The sequence below is a fragment of the Platichthys flesus genome, chromosome 3 (assembly GCF_949316205.1).
Source record: "Platichthys flesus chromosome 3, fPlaFle2.1, whole genome shotgun sequence".
Lineage (NCBI taxonomy): Eukaryota > Metazoa > Chordata > Actinopteri > Pleuronectiformes > Pleuronectidae > Platichthys > Platichthys flesus.
The window spans coordinates 28,575,719-28,597,744 of record NC_084947.1 but is presented as its reverse complement, the minus strand read 5'-3'; the positions used below and the strand labels follow the sequence as shown (position 1 = coordinate 28,597,744).

At 39.9% G+C, this 22,026-nt stretch overlaps 1 protein-coding gene across 1 annotated transcript; it reads left to right on the top strand.

Annotated features, from left to right (window-relative positions):
• Positions 1–302: 302 nt before the first annotated feature.
• LOC133934366 (amyloid-beta A4 precursor protein-binding family A member 1-like) lies at positions 303–11,849 on the top strand. Its single transcript, XM_062381164.1, has 11 exons — positions 303–311; positions 587–688; positions 2,473–2,512; positions 3,035–3,180; positions 6,972–7,049; positions 7,743–7,928; positions 8,063–8,242; positions 8,588–8,800; positions 9,202–9,321; positions 9,434–9,574; positions 11,646–11,849. The coding sequence occupies exons 1-11, from the start codon at positions 303–305 to the stop codon at positions 11,715–11,717; spliced, it is 1,287 nt and encodes a 428-aa protein (XP_062237148.1). The 3' UTR covers positions 11,718–11,849.
• Positions 11,850–22,026: the final 10,177 nt, after the last annotated feature.

Genomic DNA, 22,026 nt, shown 5'->3' with positions numbered 1-22,026 from the left:
AGCCAGAGAACTTTATATATATATATATATAAAGAGTTTCATGAATTCAATAGAAATAAGTAGCCTGACCCAAAAAGCCTGAAGAGGTCTATGACAGATGATGACAGTTTTGCATGATTATTCAGAATGGCTTTGAAACATCTTATTTCTTCTGCTGTGAAGGTATCTAGAATTAAGTGAAAAAACGGGGCAAACTGACTGAGGGTCTGCATATTTACAATTGCTCTAGGTCTGGAGAATTTGGCAATAGGAGTATGAAGGAACACGTTCACTGCAATATTGCAAGTTGGCGTATTGTTACCATGCGCAATGTCGGTTTCTTCTTCGTCTGCCTGTATGTTTACCAACAAAATAACAAAAAAAATGCATAATCAGATTTCAATGTCACTTTTGGCCCACTGGAACACATATTTCTATGTAATGCTCATACAGTTTACTTCCCTCACAAAAGTTTTTTCCAAGCATGTTACGACTGATTGATCATTTAGCATTTAGATTACAATCTTGATTCCAGCCAATTTTACTTCCAGTCTTTTAATTCACAAAGTATTCAGCTTTGTTCATTCTCCATATTCTCTCCCTTCAGTTTCCTGGTTCAAGCGCACCCTCTCCTCCAGCAGGAGCAGAGTCATCCGCCAGACATTTGCTGCAGGATGACAGTGTTGAAATTTCTCCTTTTAGGAAAGAGGTGTGTTCAACATTTTCTCACTAGAAGTCGAAATAAGATCACTCATTCTCACCTCATTTTACTTGTTAAAATAGTATTGCTTGTATTGAAATGTCCCAACCACACAAACTTTGTGTAGGGCCCTTAAGATATATCTGTCTATGCATATATAGATGCAGACTTTGCAGTTACAGGTTATCGCTATAGACAGGGGAGCTTACCAGTGGTATATTCTTTCCGGATTTTACCTTAACTGTCGGCTGGGCAGCTCGCTCTTTGTATTCGCTCATCCATCTACAATACCCCTATAATAACGGAGAGGCGGTGGTCTAGTGGCAGAAACTTGGACTATGGGTAGAAAAGGTCTCTGGTACGTCTCTGGTTCGACTCCACGGAGAGACAACAAAAGACGAACCTGTCCAAAAATCCAAGAGAATTCTCCCTACCCTGTCTAGTGCCCCTGAGCAAGGCACCTTACTCCCCCAACATCTGCTCCCCGAGGGGCCGTACATGGTCGCTCACTGCTCTGTGTGTCCTGCACCAGATGGATCAAAAGCAGAGATTACATTTCCCTACCTGCATGAGTGTGCCTTTGCATGACTGTGCATGTGTTTGGGACAAATAAATGCATCTTAATCTTAATCTCACAATTTTCTCACATTTGTCCCTCAGGTGGTTCAATCTCGATGAGGCTGACACACCTCTTTTTTTTTTCTAAGGAAACTGTGTTCAGTGACTTAATCACTAAATGGCCTTGCAACAATTATCATACCTCTTCACCCCTTTTAACCCTGCTCATAATCTGCATACTGCTAACCAGCTATTACTTTAACGCCGGGTTCACACCGGACGCGGAAGCGAGCGTATCGCGACAGGAAACACACTGAAAAATGATTTAAAACGATATTGACGACATATTTTACATGATATAAATGATCAAATATGCATCCCATACTTTGTATTCACCTTCTGTTGTCCAGGAGTTTTAATTTTACCACTTTTACCGACCACATTATTAAATGTCCCCCTCTGCCCATCCACTACAGCCACACAAGCAGACATAATGATAAAAAGAGAGAGGGGGGGGACTACGTATTCTCCACATAGGCTTGAGTGGAGAATACGTAATTTACCCTCGACACCCGACATTTAACGGAGCAAACAGCGAAGTTCTTCAACATGGATGACATTAAATTAATAATTGAAGTGGAGAAGTACAGTGAGTTGTATGATCCTCGGAACATGTTGTATAAAGACAACACTAAAAATGACACATGTTGGGACGTGGATGCAGTTAATTTTGGAGCAACAAGTAAGTACATGCTTGAAAAAAATTATTAAATGCTGTTATTACTGCAGGCTATAACAGCTGCGCTTCGGCGTTGCTATCGCGCCCAGTGTGAACCGCCAAGCGCCGGCGCTTTAGGGATTAGCGCTACCGCCTCGCTTCCGCGTCCGGTGTGAACCCGGCGTAAGACTAGTGACAAAGGGAGTTAAGGCATTTACTGTTAGGGTTCCACAGATGTTTAACAACCTCCCTCTGGCAATCGGACAAGCCACCTCAGTGTCTTTTGAAAAAAAAGTTCAACGTTAGATATTTTTTGATTGCATTATTTGATTGTTTTTTAAAATTTATTTTAACCAGGGATCTGTTTTTTATATTGCTTTATTGTATCCTTCTTTAGCATTAACATTTAAAATTAAGGTTAAAACTCTTCTTCCGGTATTCTCAGCCATTTCTCTCATTGTCAAGTTGAAAAAATGTATGACAAAACCCTAACATGCTACTCTCTTTTTATTCATAGTCCAGAAGAAGCCTTGCTTCCTTCCCAACATATGTAGAGGGTGAGTGCTTCAACTTCTGATGTGGAGGTTTTCAAACTATGAGGGGATAGTTGAATAAGTTATATGGAGGAAAAACATCAGCAGTGGCTTTGACAAAGAGTATTAATGAGAAAAAACATACATAAGCTTTTCCTTCTCATAACAAGAAGAAAAAGTAAAAAACGAAAGATTATAACACAAACAAATTTAAAGTATGTGATTGAGTGGTGGAAAAAAGGATGAATGACAGGGGGATAATAATTTCTGCTCAACAGGAGGAACTTTGGTTATACACCGTGGGGAAATTACGGTTGGAAATACTGCTCAGATATTGAAAGAAATCAGAGGGTTCATTTTAGAAACTTCAGTAAACTTTGGAATGCTCAGGAAGGAGAATAAAACAACTAGATAAGATGTACAAGTATCAGTAAACTGTTACACACTGATCAGTAATAGAGACAATTCTGTATTGGTAGAGGATATAAATGTTGCACAAGATTTATATATATATATATATGTATATACATATTTATGTCACTCAAGTTCCAGGCCCATGTGACCCAGAGGACCTGATTGATGGAATCATCTTTGCAGCCAACTACCTTGGCTCCACTCAGCTGTTCTCGGATAAAACATCATCCAAGAACCTCCGCATGATGCAGGCACATGAGGCCGTCAGCCGCATTAAGGTGAAAACAAAGATAGTATACACTCAGACAACCTCATGTAGTGTATGCCCATGCTGGTCTGAATTTTAAGCTTGCACACTCAAGTTTCCACTTGCATTTTTACTTTTTCATCAAGATGAGTCACACTGCTGTATTTTGATTTTCAAGTGGTACCATAGTACAGGATACATTATGCAGGCACATTTGACATCATATCTTACCCATCATACCTTATCTAAAACTTTCCTTCCTTTTTCCCTGGGTGGTATATCTTCAAACATCCAAAAGCACATCTTAGCTATAGCTGACTGTTTAATAATGATCAATGTTCTACAGCTCTCTGTTTATCACCTGATATTCCATTATTTGCTTACTATAAATGAAGCATATCAACTGAAAGATGGTCAAGACTTTCGAATGATGTTTTCAGGTTTATTTGAAGCTTCTTTAAACAACACCGTAAGAGCTTGTGCCTCTTCAGAGGGTCCCTAAAACATAAAACTTTCTTTTTGTGAAGTTACAGATTCATAACAGGAAGTCCGCTTTTCTACCGGACCTTCAATTTCGAAATAAAACATGTAATACAAAAATGGAAAAGAGATTGTCTGACCTAAAAGCGAGGAAATATTTCACAATTAAATTAGAGAAAGACACCTCAACAAAAATAAAAATAACATAAATTGGGTTATTTACAATAAGTATTTAAAGAAAAAGAGAAAGTGACATAAAACATGAAGCAGTAAATGTTGAGTGTGTGTAACCATGACTCCATAGAAAAGAAGATCCTCAAACTGCCTCTTTCCACCACCCAATGCTGTTACCACCTCTCTATGGCTTCCCCAATCTTGCCCCACACACAAGCTTTTGCTTCCACAACTGCAGAAGCCCTCTTGTCCTCCTATAAATTATTTCATTAATTCAATCAAAAGTAAACCGGAGAGGGGAATTACTCATAATAATACTCATATGAGCATTGGAAGAGGGTTTGCAATGATTTGTGATTCTGACTTATGAATCTATCCTACACCTAAAGGTTGCTATGGCTGATTTGAAAGCCCCATTCTCAGCCGCTACTTCCAAGCTGTAAATTAAAAACAACAGTTTGACTACTTTTAATTCAATATAGTATCCTTATTTCTTATATAATAGTATTTAGTTGTATTAATATTATAAATTACAATCATAGGACCCTATTACCCCAACAGATCACTTTGCTCCCTAAATACATGCTCACTTCCTACAGACTGTGAGAGCAAAATGGTAGGTTGATCCTCTAGCTACCAAGCTCCTATTCTGTGGAACCAGCTCAAAGTTTGGATGCAGGAGGCATCAGAGAAAACCCTGTGTGGAGATCATGTTTGACGCGAAAGATGAGATGACTAATGTAATAGTAATTGTAATTTTTGAGCTGAATACAAATTCACTGGTATTAGCTGTAATAGGAGTTGTAATATATACCTATGCAGCTTTGTCTGCTATGTCTAGGTGTGGAAGCCGCGCTGCTCTTCTTTCACTACAGTTTAAATGTTAACCTGTTGAAAATGTCACAATTATAAATATTTGTTTATTATCTGTTTAAAAAGCATTTCAGCCGTTCTGTTGACTGTTTCCATTAATACTTTTTTAAAAGGATTTTATTGTGAAACATTTGCAGGAGCGGAAGATGCCAGGCTTCATACCAGAGGTGTGGACTCGAGTCACATGACTTGGACTCGAGTCAGACTCGAGTCATGAATTTGATGACTTTAGACTCGACTTGACAAAATGTAAAGAGACTTGCAACTCGACTTGGACTTCAAAATCAATGACTCGTGACTTCACTTGGACTTGAGCCGTTTGACTTGATAAGACTTGCTCCTTTCCCCAAAACACAAAGATTAAAAAGTATGTTATTAAGGAGCGCTCTGTATCTGTCATCGTGTTTGTGTGAGTCTGTGTGTGCAGCGCCGCCGCTCCAAAAACGCGCACTACGCGCTGTGCGTCGGGCACCAAGTCCTGAGGGGGCACCAAAAAAAAGCAACTGAAAAATGATCATAGTTATTATAATTATGTAGCCGAGCGTTTGGTTGTATCATAAGTCCGGCTTCAGCCGACAAAGGACATGAGAGCAGGTCATGCGCTCGGGACAGCACACCCGTTTATTCTCCGTTCATTTTACAACTTCACTCATCACAGCACCCACTTCCTTTAAAACCCCCTTTCAAAATAAGAGTCACTACCAACAACCCACTTAAAACCGGAAATACAAATCAACCCTCAACAATAACGTCATTAAATAAATTAGCTTACAATTATAATGCCGATATCGTTTCAGTATAGAAATATTAGGTACCTTTTAGCCATGTATATCACAAAAAAGGCAGAACAAGAGATATATTAAATTGCTCAAAAAAAGTTAAAGAAGATTGACTATTCTTGTTTGTACTTATTGATGATTATTTAATGTAATCATAGATGAGTTATGCTTAGGGCACCAAAATGGCTCGCAGCGGCACTGGGTGGAATCATACTACGTCCACATCGTGCACAAATGACTGACAGACTTTTGGCCAATTTGGTCTTTTGCAAATGCAATGCAGCATAGGGCCCTGACATATAAAAAGCACAACCCTGTTCATTGTTATGTTCAAGTATTTGTTATGTTTCTCACATGTACACACACACACAGACAATATGAGGTGAGATAAATGAGATGAGATAAACACAGGACAGGACAGAAACTGCTGTGGAACTAGTTAAAATGCAAAATACACTGTTAGCACTTTTGTACAAATAATTACAGTTGCACTTGTTTTTTCAAATGTTTTCATTCTGTAGGAGTGGTTTAAAATGAAGAATATTCTTGCAAAATATGAGTTAAATGTTAAAAATGACTGGTTAATAGTGCAATAGGGAAGTGCAATGTTGGCACAATTTTTTTCTGTAATTTCAATTGCACTTGTTTTAATAAATAAATAAATACAGATTTTAAAAGCATACATGATCTGTATAAATATATTATTACTCAGTGATCAAAAGGACTCGAAAAGATTCGAAACTCAAACTGCAGGACTTGGACTTGACTTGAGACTTGTCAGTCTTGACTTTGGACTTGACTCGGGACTTGCCTGTCTTGACTTGGGACTTGACTCGGGACTTGAGGGCAAAGACTTGAGACTTACTTGGGACTTGCAAAAAAATGACTTGGTCCCACCTCTGCTTCATACTGTATAGAACTGTTATTTTTTTGAGTACACAAGACTATTATATACAAGGAAATAGAGTAGTCTTACCAGAAACCTCAGAAAGGCTGTAGTTATATTAAAAGTTAAAGTTTAAAATTCCGGTGCTAGGTAGTAGTCTAGCTCACCCGCTCTCTCGCACTTTTTATCTCCCTTTCTCTCTATCACACGCTCACACATTTTTGGCCACTTTCAAGGTAAACCCTATGTAATAACATTGCGCTGGCAGTAACAGCTCCACTGCAGAACACAACTGTACCGCAGCCAATGCTTCACGAAGCAGTACATTGGCGCAGCCGTTCCACAGCACAACCACAGCTAGTGTGACTCAGGCATCATATAATAACTTTGGGTTATCAGATCTTAAAGGTTATTTCAATTCCCAGCTGCTTGATCTTTGAAGATGTTTTCTTGCCATGGTTTCGCTGGTTGTAATGAAAAAGTTACTTACTTCTATTTTTTAACATTTGTTTATTCAGGAATATAAGCTCACTAACATTATGGCCTTAGTATGTCTTCCTTTTGTTTTGAGTATCTGTGTGTAATATTGTTTTGTGAATTTATCTTGGTATATATGTGGAGGTCCCTCAGGATGTGCCTCAGCCCATGACAGAAGTGGACCTCTTCATTTCTACCCAGAGAATCAAAGTGCTAAATGCTGACTCCCAGGTACTCACTCTGACTATCGCACAACAGATATCCTTTCTGTAATGTCTTTTCTCACTACCTCATCCATATAATTAAAAGGGTATAAGATTTCTTAAAGAGCACATTATAATGGAGCCCAGTACACTGCATGTGGCTGCACAGTTATGCTGTCTGGCAATATTTCTGATGCCACACAGTGCTCCTAACCAGGTACAAAATTAATACCACAGTTTAAAATGAAGGTAAGACAAGTTTCTTGAAAATGTATCGTAATTGCAATATCAAAATGCTAAATATACTGTATATGTACTGCAAAAGACAGCTTAAACTGCTTTAAATGGTGTTCCATGCGCCATGCATTCATGCTCTGCATGTTAATATATTTGGCTCAGATTAAAGCTCAGTTTGGCCTGATTGCAGGTGACCAGCACACAGCATGATTAAAAGATACACGGCGAGGAGCAGTAAATTACTATACACAGTCCTCAAGTACGGCTTTGGTATGACTTGCACTACTTCCGGCTTCGAAATGACTGTCACTCACACAGCTCTATGGTGTTTGTATGTCATCCTAACTTCAACTACAGCTTCCAGCAATCACACGCATTGTCTTCCAGGAAATGCATATTCGAGATTGATATGTTCTCTCATTTACTTTGGTTTCATCCTCAAATTTTGCTTATATACGGCTTTTTATGGCTGTTTGACTTCCAGGAGACGATGATGGACAACCCTTTGCGAAACATCTCCTACATTGCTGACATTGGCAACATTGTGGTTCTGATGGCCCGGCGCAGGATGCCTCAACCTGAATCTCAGGAGAATATGGAAGCTTCAGACCCAGGTCAAGAGAGCAAGTGCCAATACAAGATGATATGCCATGTGTTTGAGTCTGAGGATGTAAGTCCATCAACAAAGCTTTACAATGTCTTTGCTTCTCAGCAGAGACCACATACAGTTTTTGTAATTTTGACACTTTAAAGCTGTCTAATGATCTACAATTTAGCTAATGATAAGATAACCCTGTCCTCTAGGCCCAACTGATTGCACAATCCATTGGACAGGCCTTTAGTGTAGCTTACCAGGAATTCTTACGGGCTAATGATATTAACCCTGAGGACCTTAGCCAGAAGGAGTACAGTGACCTGCTCAACACTCAGGACATGTACAATGATGACCTTATCCACTTCTCCAAGTCTGAGAACTGCAAAGATGTAAGTTGGATATTTATTATTTAACAGGTTCTTTAACCATAATTTGTTCTGACAATAGAAAATAAGCAAATGGTCATCTTCATTTACCATTGCTTCTGGTTCATAAAGTTTAACTGCTATCAACTCAGATTTCAAAGGCTCTGCTATTTTTGCAACGTATATCACATTTTTATGAATGCAACCTTGTACATAAAACATAACCTCTACATATATCACTAGACTCTTTTATAATATCTAATGGTTTTCTGATGATAATCTAATGATAATGTGAAATTGTAGTATCCAAAGTATGCAGCAATGTTACATTTGTTGTTTCTGCTTGCGGCCTGCCTGCTGTGAGCTCAGGTGTTCATAGAGAAAGCTAAAGGGGATATTCTGGGTGTGGTCATTGTGGAGAGTGGGTGGGGCTCCATCCTACCTACTGTCATCATTGCCAACATAATGCATGCTGGGCCGGCTGAGAGGTCTGGCAGACTGAACATAGGAGACCAGATCATGTCAATCAATGGAACCAGTCTGGTGGGACTGCCATTGTCCACCTGTCAGAGCATCATAAAGGTATTTGTATGAGGATTTTATTAATAATGGTGAAAGGAAGATATTGATAATGAAGTAGTATAAGAAAATAACAACATATGCTGCCTTTATTGTATTAACATAGAGATACTGACGGTTACCTGTATATGGTATATAGGAACTAATATGCAGTTACCTGTATATGGTAAACACCTTATCCTCTTGGTCACTTAACATTACTGGCATTCAAATGAAGATCAAGAAGAAATTCAATGATGAACCTTCAGTAAAGATGAAATCAGGTGTGATCTCATCAGTTGGTTATAATTAAAATACATGTGGAAAAACTTTATTTTGAAAAGACTCCTAAGAGTTATCGGATTTCCTTGTAGCAGTTAAGTGTAATGCAAGAAATTCTGATCCTGTATTTCAACTTTTTGTAGGGTCTAAAGAACCAGTCTCAGATCAAGCTCAACATAGTCAGATGTCCCCCAGTGACCACTGTTCTCATCAGACGTCCATACCACCGCTACCAGCTGGGCTTTAGTGTCCAGAATGGCATTGTGTGTAGCATGTTTTTTATGTTAAATGATACTTGTAGGTCTGTTACAGTACTTGATTGATATGACCCAATTTGATTTCTAATGTAAAATAATTGATTTGTCCCTTTGACAGATTTGTAGCCTTATGCGTGGAGGCATTGCTGAACGAGGCGGGGTAAGAGTGGGTCACCGCATCATTGAAATCAACAGCCAGAGCGTGGTGGCCACACCCCATGAAAAAATTGTCCATATCTTGTCCAATGCTGTAGGAGAGGTGAGGCATCACACAGAACATAGACAAAGGAATCACTGTGATCTTGATCTTTTTACAGACATGTTGAAGTTAGCAAGTAAAATGTTTTACCAAAAACCTTTGACACTTACTAGGTACTAGCAAAGTAGCACTTTAATGAATCTCTTCACTCTATCGTCATATGGTTGTTGGAGCTATTAGCAGTGAATAACACAGCTGAACCAGAAGGAATAACATCAGATGTTTACTAAGTGGCTTTTACAGTAGGTGCTAATGCCATTGCACCTAGTATAAGCAGGGACCTATATACTATAGCCGTGGCCAAAAGTTTTGAGAATGGCACAAATATTAATTTTAACAAAGTCTGCTGCATCAATTTTTAGGATGGCAATTTGCATATATTCCAGAATGTTATGAAGAGTGATCAGATGAATTGCAATTAATTGCAAAGTCCCTCTTTGCCATGAAAATGAACTTTATCCCCCCCAAAAAATTCCACTGCATTTCACCCCTGCCACAAAAGGACCAGCTGCCATCATGTGAGTGATTTTCTTGTTAACACAGATGAGTGTTGATGAGGACAAGGCTTGGGATCACTTTTTCATGCTGATTGAGAAAGAATTGCAGACTGGAAGCTTTAAAAGGAGGGTGGTGCTTGAAGTCATTGTTCTTCCTCTGTTAACCATGGTTACCTGCAAGGAAACACGTGCAGTCATCATTGCTTTGCACAAGGGCTTCACAGGCAAGGATATTGCTGATAGTAAGATTGCACCTAAATCAACCATTTATTGGATCATCAAGAACTTCAAAGAGAACGGTTCAATTGCTGTTCAGGGCGCCCAAGAAAGTCCAGCAAGTGCCAGAACCGTCTCCTAAAGTTGATTCAGCTGCAGGATCGTGGCACCATCAGTGCAGAGCTTGCTCAGGAATGACAGCAGGCAGGGTTGAGTGCATCTGCACACACAGTGAGGGGTAGACTTTTGGAGGATGGCCTGGTGTCAAGAAGGGCAGCAAAGACGCCACATCTCTCCAGGAAAAACATCAGGGAAAGACTGATATTCTGCAAAAGGTACAGGGATTGGACTGCTGAGGACTAGGGTAAAGTAATTTTCTCTGATGAATCCCCTTTCAGATTGTTTGGGGCATCTGGAAGAAAGTTTGTTTCCGGAGAAGAAAAGGTGAGCGTTACCATCAGTCCTGTTTAGGCCAACAGTAAAGCATCCTGAGACCAATTATGTGTGGGGTTGCTTCTCAGCCAAGGGAGTGGGCTCACTCACAATTTTGATTCAGAACACCGCCATGAATAAAGAATAGTACCAAAACATCCTCAGAGAACAACTTCTCCCAACCATCCAAAAACAGTTTGGTGACGAACAATGCCTTTTCCAGCATGATGGAGCACCTTGCCATAAGGCAAAAGTAATAACCAAGTGGGTCAGGGAAAGAAACATCAACATTTTGGGTCAATGGCTGCGAAACTCCCATGACCTTAATACCATTGAGAACTTGTGGTCAATCCTGAAGAGGCAGGTGGACAAACAAAAACCCACAAATTCTGACAAAGTTCGAGCATTGATTATGCAAGAATGGGCTGCCATAAGTCAGGATGTGGTCCAGAAGTTAATTGACAGCATGCCAGGGCAAATTGCAGCAGTCTTGAAAAAGAAGGGTCAACACTGCAAATATTGACTCTTTGCATAAACTCATTGTAATTGTCAATAAACTCTTTTGACTCTCATGAAATGCTTGAAATTATACTTCAGTATACTATAGTAATATCTTACAAAAAGATATAGAAACACTTTAGCAACACATTTTCTGAAAACCAATACTTGTGTCATTCTCAAAACTTTTGGCCACGGCTGTACAAAACAGGATTTGCGGTTATCGGGGTAACTTCATGTATAGTTAAATTTTTTCAGTCCTAAAAAACACGTTCCTTTCTTACTGGTGTATATCACCATGGTAACTTACAGTTAACCTTCTTCGCAGCACGTTAAGTCTCAGATAAGAGATGGAAGTGATATCCAAGGTATTTAATAGAAATAATATTGTGCTTTGTTCTGTTTTTAATTGTTTGTGACTGGCACAGATCCACATGAAGACAATGCCTGCAGCCATGTACCGCCTGTTGACCGCACAGGAGCAGCCTGTTTACATGTGACAAGACAAAGCCCTGCCTTCACAAACCCTTCAAACTTCCTGCAATCAAGTCCCTTCCCAAGTAAACCTCATCTGTTCAGCCAGGCCTCTCTCTAACCCTTCCATCCACAGCCAATGCAGTGGATATGAGTTGTTGTATGAATGGATTTGCTTTTCAGCTTCATCCTCAAGAGGCAATTTTAAATATTATTTTATATATATATATTTTAAAGTGCCCATTTGTAATCGTTATCTCTTTGAGTAAACATAAAACTGTACCTGAAATGGTCATTTTAAGCAATTGTTGTAGATTGATGAGTGTTTTGGTTCTTGTTTTAGTAAGTAATGAGAACACAGTAGCATGAAGACATGCACGTCCAACCCTGACCATCACACCCTATCTGTACTTCTACAATACTGCTATTTCACTGGCAGAACACGGCCTGCTTACCTCCACCAAATTTCTCAGCACAACACAGAATCCTCCACAGTGAGAAGATCTGTGTTTTGATGACAAAATACTGTGTTAACTCACTCCCTCTCCATCTCATTCCACATTTGCTGCATTTTTTAATGGTCAACTCTGCTCTCCATTTTACACTTCACATTTATAAAAGTAAAGGTTTGTGACTCTACTGTAGTTGATTATTACAATGATTGTTGTGTGTTTGTCATTCCACTCATTTTATTTATGTATTCTCTGCATATAGCTCCAGTATTAGTTATATTCATCATGTAATAACCTCAATTAACCCAAAAACATTCATAAACCAGTGTAAGCTTATATATACATATTAGTGCTGTCAAACGATTAAAATATTTAATCGCGATTAATCGCATTTATGTCATAGTTAACTCAAAATTAATCGCGATTAATCGCAAATTTGGATCTATTCTTAATGTCCCTTCATTAATTTTTTCTCCATAATTTTTTAGGGGTTTTAATGCTCTATCAACATGGAAAGTGGATTGGCTTGCTTTATGCAAATGTTTTATTTCATTGAAAAACAACATTGCCAAACAGGGCGGTACAAAATAAAATTATAAAGTGCACATTTCAGGTAAACAAGGCCTATAGTGCAGTTAAACCATGGCTTCATTTTTTCATTTTTTCAAGTTTGCTGTGAACATAGCAGCCAGGCCTCTCAAACAGACAAGCAACAAAATAACAAACAAACAAAATACACAGGCAAGTGTCGGCCTACTTTGAAACAAATTAAACACAGAACTGTGTAGGGCTATTTGAGTCCTTGTGGAAAATGTATAAAATAAGAAGTACCCTATTTTGAAATACATAAAAACATATAGCTGCAGCCTAGTAGCTTAAAAATATATATTTTAGTTGGCGAAATATTAAAACAAAAAGCAAGAGCAGGTCAGACTAGAGGCGAACACAGATACTGAAGCTTGATAGAAACCAACTGCAGCTTCTGCTCTGATCGAGAAGCTGAGGCGCTGATCTCTGATCAGCTGAGACCAGAGAAACTCTGTATTTTCACTGTTTTCATAGTTAAGAAGCAGTGAGTCACTGAGAGGCTGCTTCACGTGAACAAGCTCTGATCTCACTGTGCCTCCCTGAGCAAGTGTGCAGGGGCAGGGGGCGGGGCTACAGTGCGCTATCTGGAACCACACACACACACACCGACACACACACACACTCGCCCGCTCCTTGTACTTCATGACAGCCTGATACGATGATGTTTTAAAAAATTATTGTGACTTAGTCAACCACCAACATGCAAAAGCGTGTCACACGGCGAAATCGTGAGAGTTGGCAGCTCTGCGTTAATCTCGCGATAAAAAAATTTACACCGTTAAAATGGGTTTGCATTAACGCCGTTAATAACGTGTTAAACTGACAGCACTAATACATATATAAGATAGAGAAAGGTTGTCTGATGACATCAGGCTGATAAATACTTGATAGTGTATGTGAATATTCATTTTAATGCTACTCATACATTTAATTGCCCACAAACAGTACCAGCTTTTGTTAACTGTTCTTTTTTTGTGATAAACTGCAATAAATTCATATGTTTTACTTGGTAAGGGGGGGATTATGCCCTTTGTAAGGCTTTTAAATTGGTGTAGGAAATTAGGAAGTTAAGTGTCACTATCAATAACTTACCTGTAAATGTCACATCAAAGCAGACATTGGAAGTGTGACCGAAAAACATTGAAACCTGTAAAATTGTGACAAATCGTTTTTGCATCAAAATGATACCTCCCTTAAAGGTTATTTGTGTAAGGAGAAAACATCAAATTCAAGGATAAGATCATAGACCAGGGGTCCTTTTATCCAAATCTGATGAAATATATTGGAAAAAAATAATAAGGTCAAGGCTCTACTATGAATATCTTTGAAGGTCTGACTATCCCTGTAGTTGAGGTCAATATAACCCTTTGACACAATTTTAGAATTCACCCTAACAAACAACATTTATGCTCAGGTGCAGCACTTAACAAACCACAAAAGTACAGTAATACAAAACAGTGTAACCATTCTGTTAAATAAACCTCCCGCTAATGAAATCTATTTAAATTCTGCAGTGTGCAATGTGTTTTTGTGTTAGCTGTAAATGGGTGTTATTTTGTATAAACAAAATAACACCCATTTACCATGAATCGACCCTAAATTTAAACATCGGTTTAAACTTGAGTTTTTTACCTCATGACTCATGACTATGACTGACTATGAGGAGATTCTTGAGCTTTTATTTTATGTAGCTATTACAGTTGGCGGATTGATAGTCAAACCTTTAAAAGGAAAAATTTAAATGACAAACCTTTTCTTAAAGGCCACTAAATCTGTCCACATCATTGAAGTTTATCTACTAGTGCTGGGCTTTTTATGATATTAAAACCAATACTTACAAGAAACAGAGGCAACTCTGTGTGTGTGTGTGTGTGTGTGAGAGTCTGTGTGTGTGTGGTTTCCATATTCAATCACAGTATAATCCTCCATTGTTGTTTTCTGAATTTCCCTCAGGATTAATAAAGTATCCATCTACCTATCGATCTGTTTTTGTGAGTTTGAGTTGGCTAATAGGGAAGATTCAGTCAATTGAAAGAAAAGATAAATCCTGTTCATTCATTCTAAAATCTTAGAAAAAGTGGTAGCCAATCAGCTGTGTGAGTTTCTCCAGGAAAATAATATATGAAAACTTTCAGTCGGGGTTTAGAGCCAATCACAGTACAGAGACAGCCTTGCCAAAAGTCACTATTGACCTTTTAATAGCCTCAGATCAGGGACTTGTGTCTGTCCTCGTTATGTTAGATCTCAGTGCAGCATTCCACACAATTGACCATCAAATTCTATTACAAAGACTCAAACAGTTAATTAACATTAATGGAACCGCCCTTAACTGGTTTAAATCGTATTTTTCTGATCGCTCCCAATTCATGCAAATTAATGATGAGTCATCTGTGCGCACCAAAGTAAACCATTGTGTTCCCCAGGGCTCTGTGCTCGGCCCAATTTTATTCTCATTATATATGCTTCCACTAGGAAACATTATCAGGACACACTCGGTAAATTTCCACTGCTATGCGGATGACACCCAGTTATACTTATCAATAAAACCTGAACAAAGTAATCAATTAACTAAACTTCGAGCATGTCTCAAGGACATAAAAACCTGGATGACCCGCAATTTTCTCTTATTAAACTCAGACAAAACAGAGGTTATAATACTTGGCCCCAAACACCTTAGAGATACATTATGTAATGATATAGCTGCGCTAGGCGACATTGCCCTTGCTTCCAACAAAATAGTCAGGAACTTGGGAGTGATCTTCAATCCTGATTTATCCTTTAATAGTCACTTAAAACAAATTTCTAGAACCGCCTTTTTCCACTTGCGTAATATCTCAAAAATTAGACATGTCCTTTCGCAAAAAGATGCAGAAAAACTAGTCCACGCCTTTGTTACATCGAGACTGGACTATTGTAATTCATTATTATTAGGCTCCAGCAGTAAGTCGTTAAAGACTCTACAGCTTGTCCAAAATGCCGCAGCACGTGTCCTGACGAGAACAAAGAAAAGAGAGCACATTTCTCCTGTGTTAGCATGGCTACACTGGCTTCCAGTTAAATCAAGAATAGAATTTAAAATTCTCCTCCTCACCTTCAAGGCCCTTAATAATATGGCGCCATTTTACCTTTAAGAGCTGTTAGTACCTTATAAACCCACTAGAGCACTCCGCTCCCAGAATTTAGGCCTACATGTCGTCCCTAAAGTCTTTAAAAGTAGAGTAGGAGCCAGAGCTTTTAGCCATCAAGTTCCTCTGCTGTGGAATAAACTACCACTTTCAGTTCGGGAGGCGGACACCATCTGTTCGTTTAAGAGTAGGCTCAAAACCTTCCTTTTTGGTAAAGCTTATAGTTAGAGCTAATTAGTGCGGCAGAACGTTACTTGTTCTATTTTATAACACATGACACATGGAGCTTCTCTTTCCAGCTTCTCCTTCCTCTTCTCCATCCCTATCCCCCTTCCCCGGAATCCCTTTGCTTTATCACCCGCAGATCCAGGGCCTCTGTGGCCGCACCATGGATTGCGGTTTGTTGATCGCGCACAGGGGGTCGAGGTGGTGGATCCAGTGTGGCGGATTCTGTGTCATGTGGGCTGATAGTGGTGGTGGTGGCGGACCCTGTGTGGCGGATTCTGTGTCGTGTGGGCTGATCGATATTTTTACCCTGTTAAAAGGGTTTTTAGTAGTTTTTCCTTACTCTTGCTGAGGCACAAGGACAGAGGATGTCACACACCCTGTTAAAGCCCTATGAGATGAATTGTAATTTGTGAATATGGGCTATACAAATAAAATTTGATTGATTGATTGATTGATATGCACACATACAGTATAGATATGCAGTACATAACAGTTTACAGCTACAGCACAAAATCATTTAAAGGAATAGTTCACCAAACTGTTTTTTGGGTCACACTTTAGAAGACTCAAGGGTAAACAGTGTTGCAGCCAAATGCAATCAATTTGGAGTAGGTGAGGACCACCATTTCTTCAAATGTAAAATAACAAGAAACAAAAACATAAAATGCCGCCATACTGCTCCCGTAGCATCATCCAAGTGTCCATAAGCCCAGTCATTTAAGACCCCTCCATCAGCATGGGGTGAGTAGATAATGAGCGAATTTAAAATTGTCCTTGACTATCCATGTAAGGCCTGTGGGATATGTTCCCTTCCTGGCATGCGTTGACACAGTGAAGGTAGCCAAGATGGTGGGGGGCAGCATGGCTGGCATACATTCACATTTTCACTCAATTTGAACATAACTGAAATGTTGACTCTCAGTGTGTTTAGACATAAAATAAATATGTAGGAAAAATTAACTTTTGCAGAGCAGCAGCAATTACTTATTTGCTAGCTTTTTCTTCTCCTGTGGTGTTATAGCTGTTGGAGCTTCATACCTGTACCAGAGCTAGAATGTATTTACAAAAATAAAAGACTTGTTGAAGAACTGAAGCCGAAAAACTTATGTCTCAGAGAGCACCTCCAGCTGTAGAGGGGGGTAATCTGGAGTGCAGAAGAGACTGGAGTGGAGACAGATCTGAACTTGGCTAGGATGCTACTACTTCACCCGAATGGTTATATGCCATGTGATTTATCTTTATTTAATTTTATGTTAATAAAGGATGCTTGGCAGTAAATCTCATTGTGTTGGGATACCCTGGGTGGCAGGAGACATAATATCATGTTATTGCCTTTTTACATTATTGTTGGGGAGTGTTTGAATGTATTAACGTGCATAGGGCCGCGACGAAACGTCCCCGGCCGCATTGTTACAGAGACTTAACAGATTAAAAGATCGGTACACGGGGCCCGTTTGGAACAGATGTGTCGCGCGAGCACAACATAGTAAATGAATTGGATCAATAACCCTTTCCCGTCTCCAAAACGTTTGCACGCATGGGTCAGAGATTGTTTTTATAAATCCCTGTGTTTGCGTGAGAAGTACTATAGATCTGTCTTTTCTGAGAGGGTGGGTGAAGTCTTTAAGGAAGTGACTGTTGCTGCTATGGTGGTAAAGGTTTACTGGGACCGATTTCTGAGTCACCCAACACCAAAAAAAAAAAAACTGAAAACTATTCAACAGCTATGAACTAATGTAAATGTTGAAGAGAAAAAACATAATTCAAGTATGGTTATTGATGGATTCTATTGAAGGCTCTGTATTCACAATTTATTTACAGATACAATATCTCATGCAAGTCCTATGATAAAAATGTAGAGAGATGGTTCCCCCAGCAGTCTATGCCTAAAGCAACATAACTAAGGGATGGTTCAGGGCTCATCTGATCCAGCCCTTACTATAGGCTTTATCAAAAAGGAATGATTTAATTCTTACCTGATCTGATTTTATATGCTATCCACCAGCTCCTGGACCTCGGGGGCCAGACCCTGAGTGGCTGGCTGCTCCAGGATTTTCCTGACGGGCTGCTGTGTGTGTCTGTAGCTCTGGTAGTCCACCATGGAGGAGGGTAGGGGCAGGCGGGAAATCCTGCTGTCATTATTGCCCTGTCATATGTTTTTTTATCCCTGGTTGAGGCCAGCCTGTGTGGCCTCACCCAGTTTAGATTCTACAATTCTCTAACTATTTCTAAACTATCTTGATATGCAAGATGTGTTTCAATTATGATACTAGTGGTACGAAATTTCGAAACTCTGCAACCATCTGAAGGCAACATAACAAACATTATATCAAAGCTCAGTACAAATGATACCAAGCTGTTTTAAAACACACACCTATAGACACTTGATATAAATAACACCAGATTCAGCACGCTAGCAATAAAAAAAGGGGCAGTATATTCACAAACTTTTTCAGGAGGTCTCACTTAAGACAAGGAATGATTATAAAGTGCTGCTGACATGCTGTAATGAGTGTATTGTATTATTTCCAGTTTCACTGGTGTTTGCTGACTTCTACTCTCCTCTCTCCTGATTCTGCTGCTTTGTTGTCCACTGAGGTCCAGCCATATAAACACGCGTAAAATCAATGTAGGCACACAATAAGAAGCGTAGCCCTAAACTGAACCTCCTGCTTCTCTACCAACCCCTCACATCTGTGTTATAAAGACATCTTGTGAATGTTGTTAATTTTTGTTGAACATTGTAGCTGTGGCAACACAAAGAATGTTGACGTGTATTTTTTAAAGTTAGTCAAATTTTTGGGAGACTTAACTTGTATGAGAACTCATGGAACATGGCAAAACACATCGAAAATGCCAAGGCAACATGAAAATCTGTAGGTATATGTATCTTGTCCCGACTCACAAAAAAAGCCTCCTGTATCCACACCCTAAACCCAACAGGAAGTCTGCCATTTTAAATGATATGTACAATTTTAGAAATTGTACGATATGTCACTACATAAACACATCTCAAGGACACTATTTGGCAGGTTTTGCAAAATGGTTCAACAGTGCAAACAACTGTAAACAGGAAGTAGTTATTCTTATTCAAACACGATTGGATTGACTAGAAATTTCCGCAACCAACTCCGGACTTTTTAGCTGAATAATGAGAAATAATCAACAAACATTATCCAGAGTCATCTGATGGACACAGGGACCCATCGAGTCTGAAGGGGGTGCCTACTGCCTAGTAGTGCGCCTCTTGACTGTGATGTGGCAGACTCCGAGCGGTCCTGTCGTTCCCTGACTTCCGCCACAGTGCGAGGGCCCATTTATACCTGCGTGTAGGTCTAGCTATTGTTTTTCTCAAGACAATGCATCAAATGTTAACATTCATGTTTAGTGCTGAACATGATTCACTTGCAAAATAATTATTGAAATCAGCAACATGTGGTAAAAAAAAAAAAAAAAAAAGCCAACTCTGTAAAACATGACAATGCATTCGGTTGGATAAGGTTAAGTCCAGAACAAGTGAGATGTTGACATTGTGGGATAAGGACAAAGAGAAGTTTATAAGAAAACAAAATATGGGTGATTCTCCAGGAAAATAATATATATGAAGACTTTCAATCGGGATTTAGAGCCAATCACAGTACAGAGACAGCCTTGGCAAAAGACACTAATGACCTTTTAATAGCCTCAGATCAGGGACTTGTGTCTGTCCTCGTTCTGTTAGATCTCAGTGCAGCATTCGACACAATTGACCATCAAATTTTATTACAAAGACTTAAACAGTTAATTAACATTAATGGAACCGCCCTTAACTGGTTTAAATCATATTTTTCTGATCGCTCCCAATTTGTGCAAATTAATGAGTCAACTGTGCGCACCAAAGTTAACCAAAGTTAACCATGGTGTTCCACAGGGCTCTGTGCTCAGCCCAATTTTATACAATCAGATTGTCAGGGTGGGCTTTATACGATGATTGACAGATGATCAACGGTAACGTAATCAGCCACGTCATCAACGTGCCCTTGTGTTGAATTCGTTTTCAACAAACATGCCTGCCGCTGGCGAGCTGAGATGTGTAGATGCTGCCATTGTGTCTGTTTTAGAAGACATCGACAGCGCATTCATTTTGAAAGAGGAACACTGAAGCGACGCTGAACCGCCGGGCAGCGCTAATAATGTCACCCGTTGATCCAGTAGATCGCTGCACGGCTTTGTGCCAGTCACACCGGAGGCTGAAGCACCGCGCTGCGCCAAGGCTGCCTCGTGGTGCTTCAGCCTCCCGTGTGACCGGCACAAAGTTTTAACATAGGAGTGGATGGGAGCCAGCTGTTATTTAAGGCTTGGCGCTGCGCTGAAGCGTCAACTGTGAACCCGGCGTTAGTAAATGGGGAGAGCGTGGCCTAGGGGATAGAGCGGGTGCTCTGCAACATGAAGGTCGCCGGTTCGAATCCCACTCTATCCCATCTGCATGCCTAAGTATCCTTGGCAAGATACTGAACCCCTAGATGGCCCCTCATAAAATGATGAGTGTTCTAAAAAATGTAAGTCGCTTTGGATAACGGCGTCAGCTAAATGACATGTAATGTAATGTAAATAACTCACAACAGGTTGCTTAGCAAACGTCACATACTACGTTGCTCTGATTGGTTGTAGGTCTATCCAATTGAGCGAAGAGGAATTTTACTTCCTGGTCAGTTGAAACACGCCCCATAATCACAGCCCAATGGAGCGGTCTCAGACTCACATTCTGACTAGAATTGTGAGTCTGACAACATCAGGCTATGAACAAAGTAATCAATTAACTAAACTTCGAACATGTCTCAAGGACATAAAAACCTTGATGATCCGCAATTTTCGCTTATTAAACTCAGAAAAAACAGAGGTTATAATACTTGGCCCCAAACATCTCATGATATAGCTGCGCTAGACGACATTGCCCTTGCTTCCAATGAAACAGTCAGGAACTTGGGAGTGATCTTCGATCCTGATTTATCCTTTAATAGTCACTTAAAACAAATTTCTAGGACCGCTTTTTCCACTTGCATAATATTTCAAAAATTAGACATGTCCTTTCACAAAAAGATGCAGAAAAACTAGTCCAAGCCTTTGTTACATCGAGACTGGACTATTGTAATTCATTATTATCAGGCACCAGCAGTAAGTCGTTAAAGACTCTACAGCTTGTCCAAAATGCCGCAGCACGTGTCCTGACGAGAACAAAGAGAAGAAAGCACATTTCTCCAATATTAGCATTGCTACACTGGCTTCCAGTTAAATCTAGAATAGAATTTAAAATTCTCCTCCTCACCTTCAAGGCCCTTAATAATATAGCGCCTTTTTACCTTAAAGAGCTTTTAGTACCTTATAAACCCTCTAGAGCACTCCGCTCCCAGAATTCAAGCCTACTTGTCGTCCCTAAATTCTCTAAAAGTAGAGTAGGAGCCAGAGCTTTTAGCCATCAAGCCCCTCGGCTGTGGAATAATCTACCACTTTCAGTTTGGGAGGCAGTCACCATCTTTTCATTTAAAAGTAGGCTCAAAACCTTCCTTTTTGATAAAGCTTATAGTTAGAGCTAATTAGTGCGCCAGAACGTTACTTGTTCTATTTTATGACACATGACACACGGAGCTTCTCTTTCCAGCTTCTCCTTCCTCTTCTCCATCCCTATCCCCCTTTCCCGGAATCCCTTTGCTTTATCACCCGCAGATCCAGGGCCTCTGTGGCCACACCACGGATTGCGGTTTGTGGATCGCGCACCGGGGGTCGCGGTGTTGGATCCAGTGTGGCGGATTCTGAGTCATGTGGGCTGATCGTGGTGCTGGTGGCGGACCCTGTGTCGCGTTGGCAATGGGCACGGGCGGTGGACCAGGACCGCGGTGGTGGCTCGTGATGGGTTCTGGTGGGCGGCGTTGGACGGTGACTGAGGACTGGAGTGGCGTCTGGTC

Excerpts from the sequence above, each read along its gene's own strand:
- LOC133934366 (XM_062381164.1), top strand. Across the intron at positions 2,513-3,034 it reads CTTCCCAACATATGTAGAGG|TTCCAGGCCCATGTGACCCA; the intron begins GTGAGTGCTTCA and ends ATGTCACTCAAG. Across the intron at positions 8,243-8,587 it reads AGTCTGAGAACTGCAAAGAT|GTGTTCATAGAGAAAGCTAA; the intron begins GTAAGTTGGATA and ends CTGTGAGCTCAG.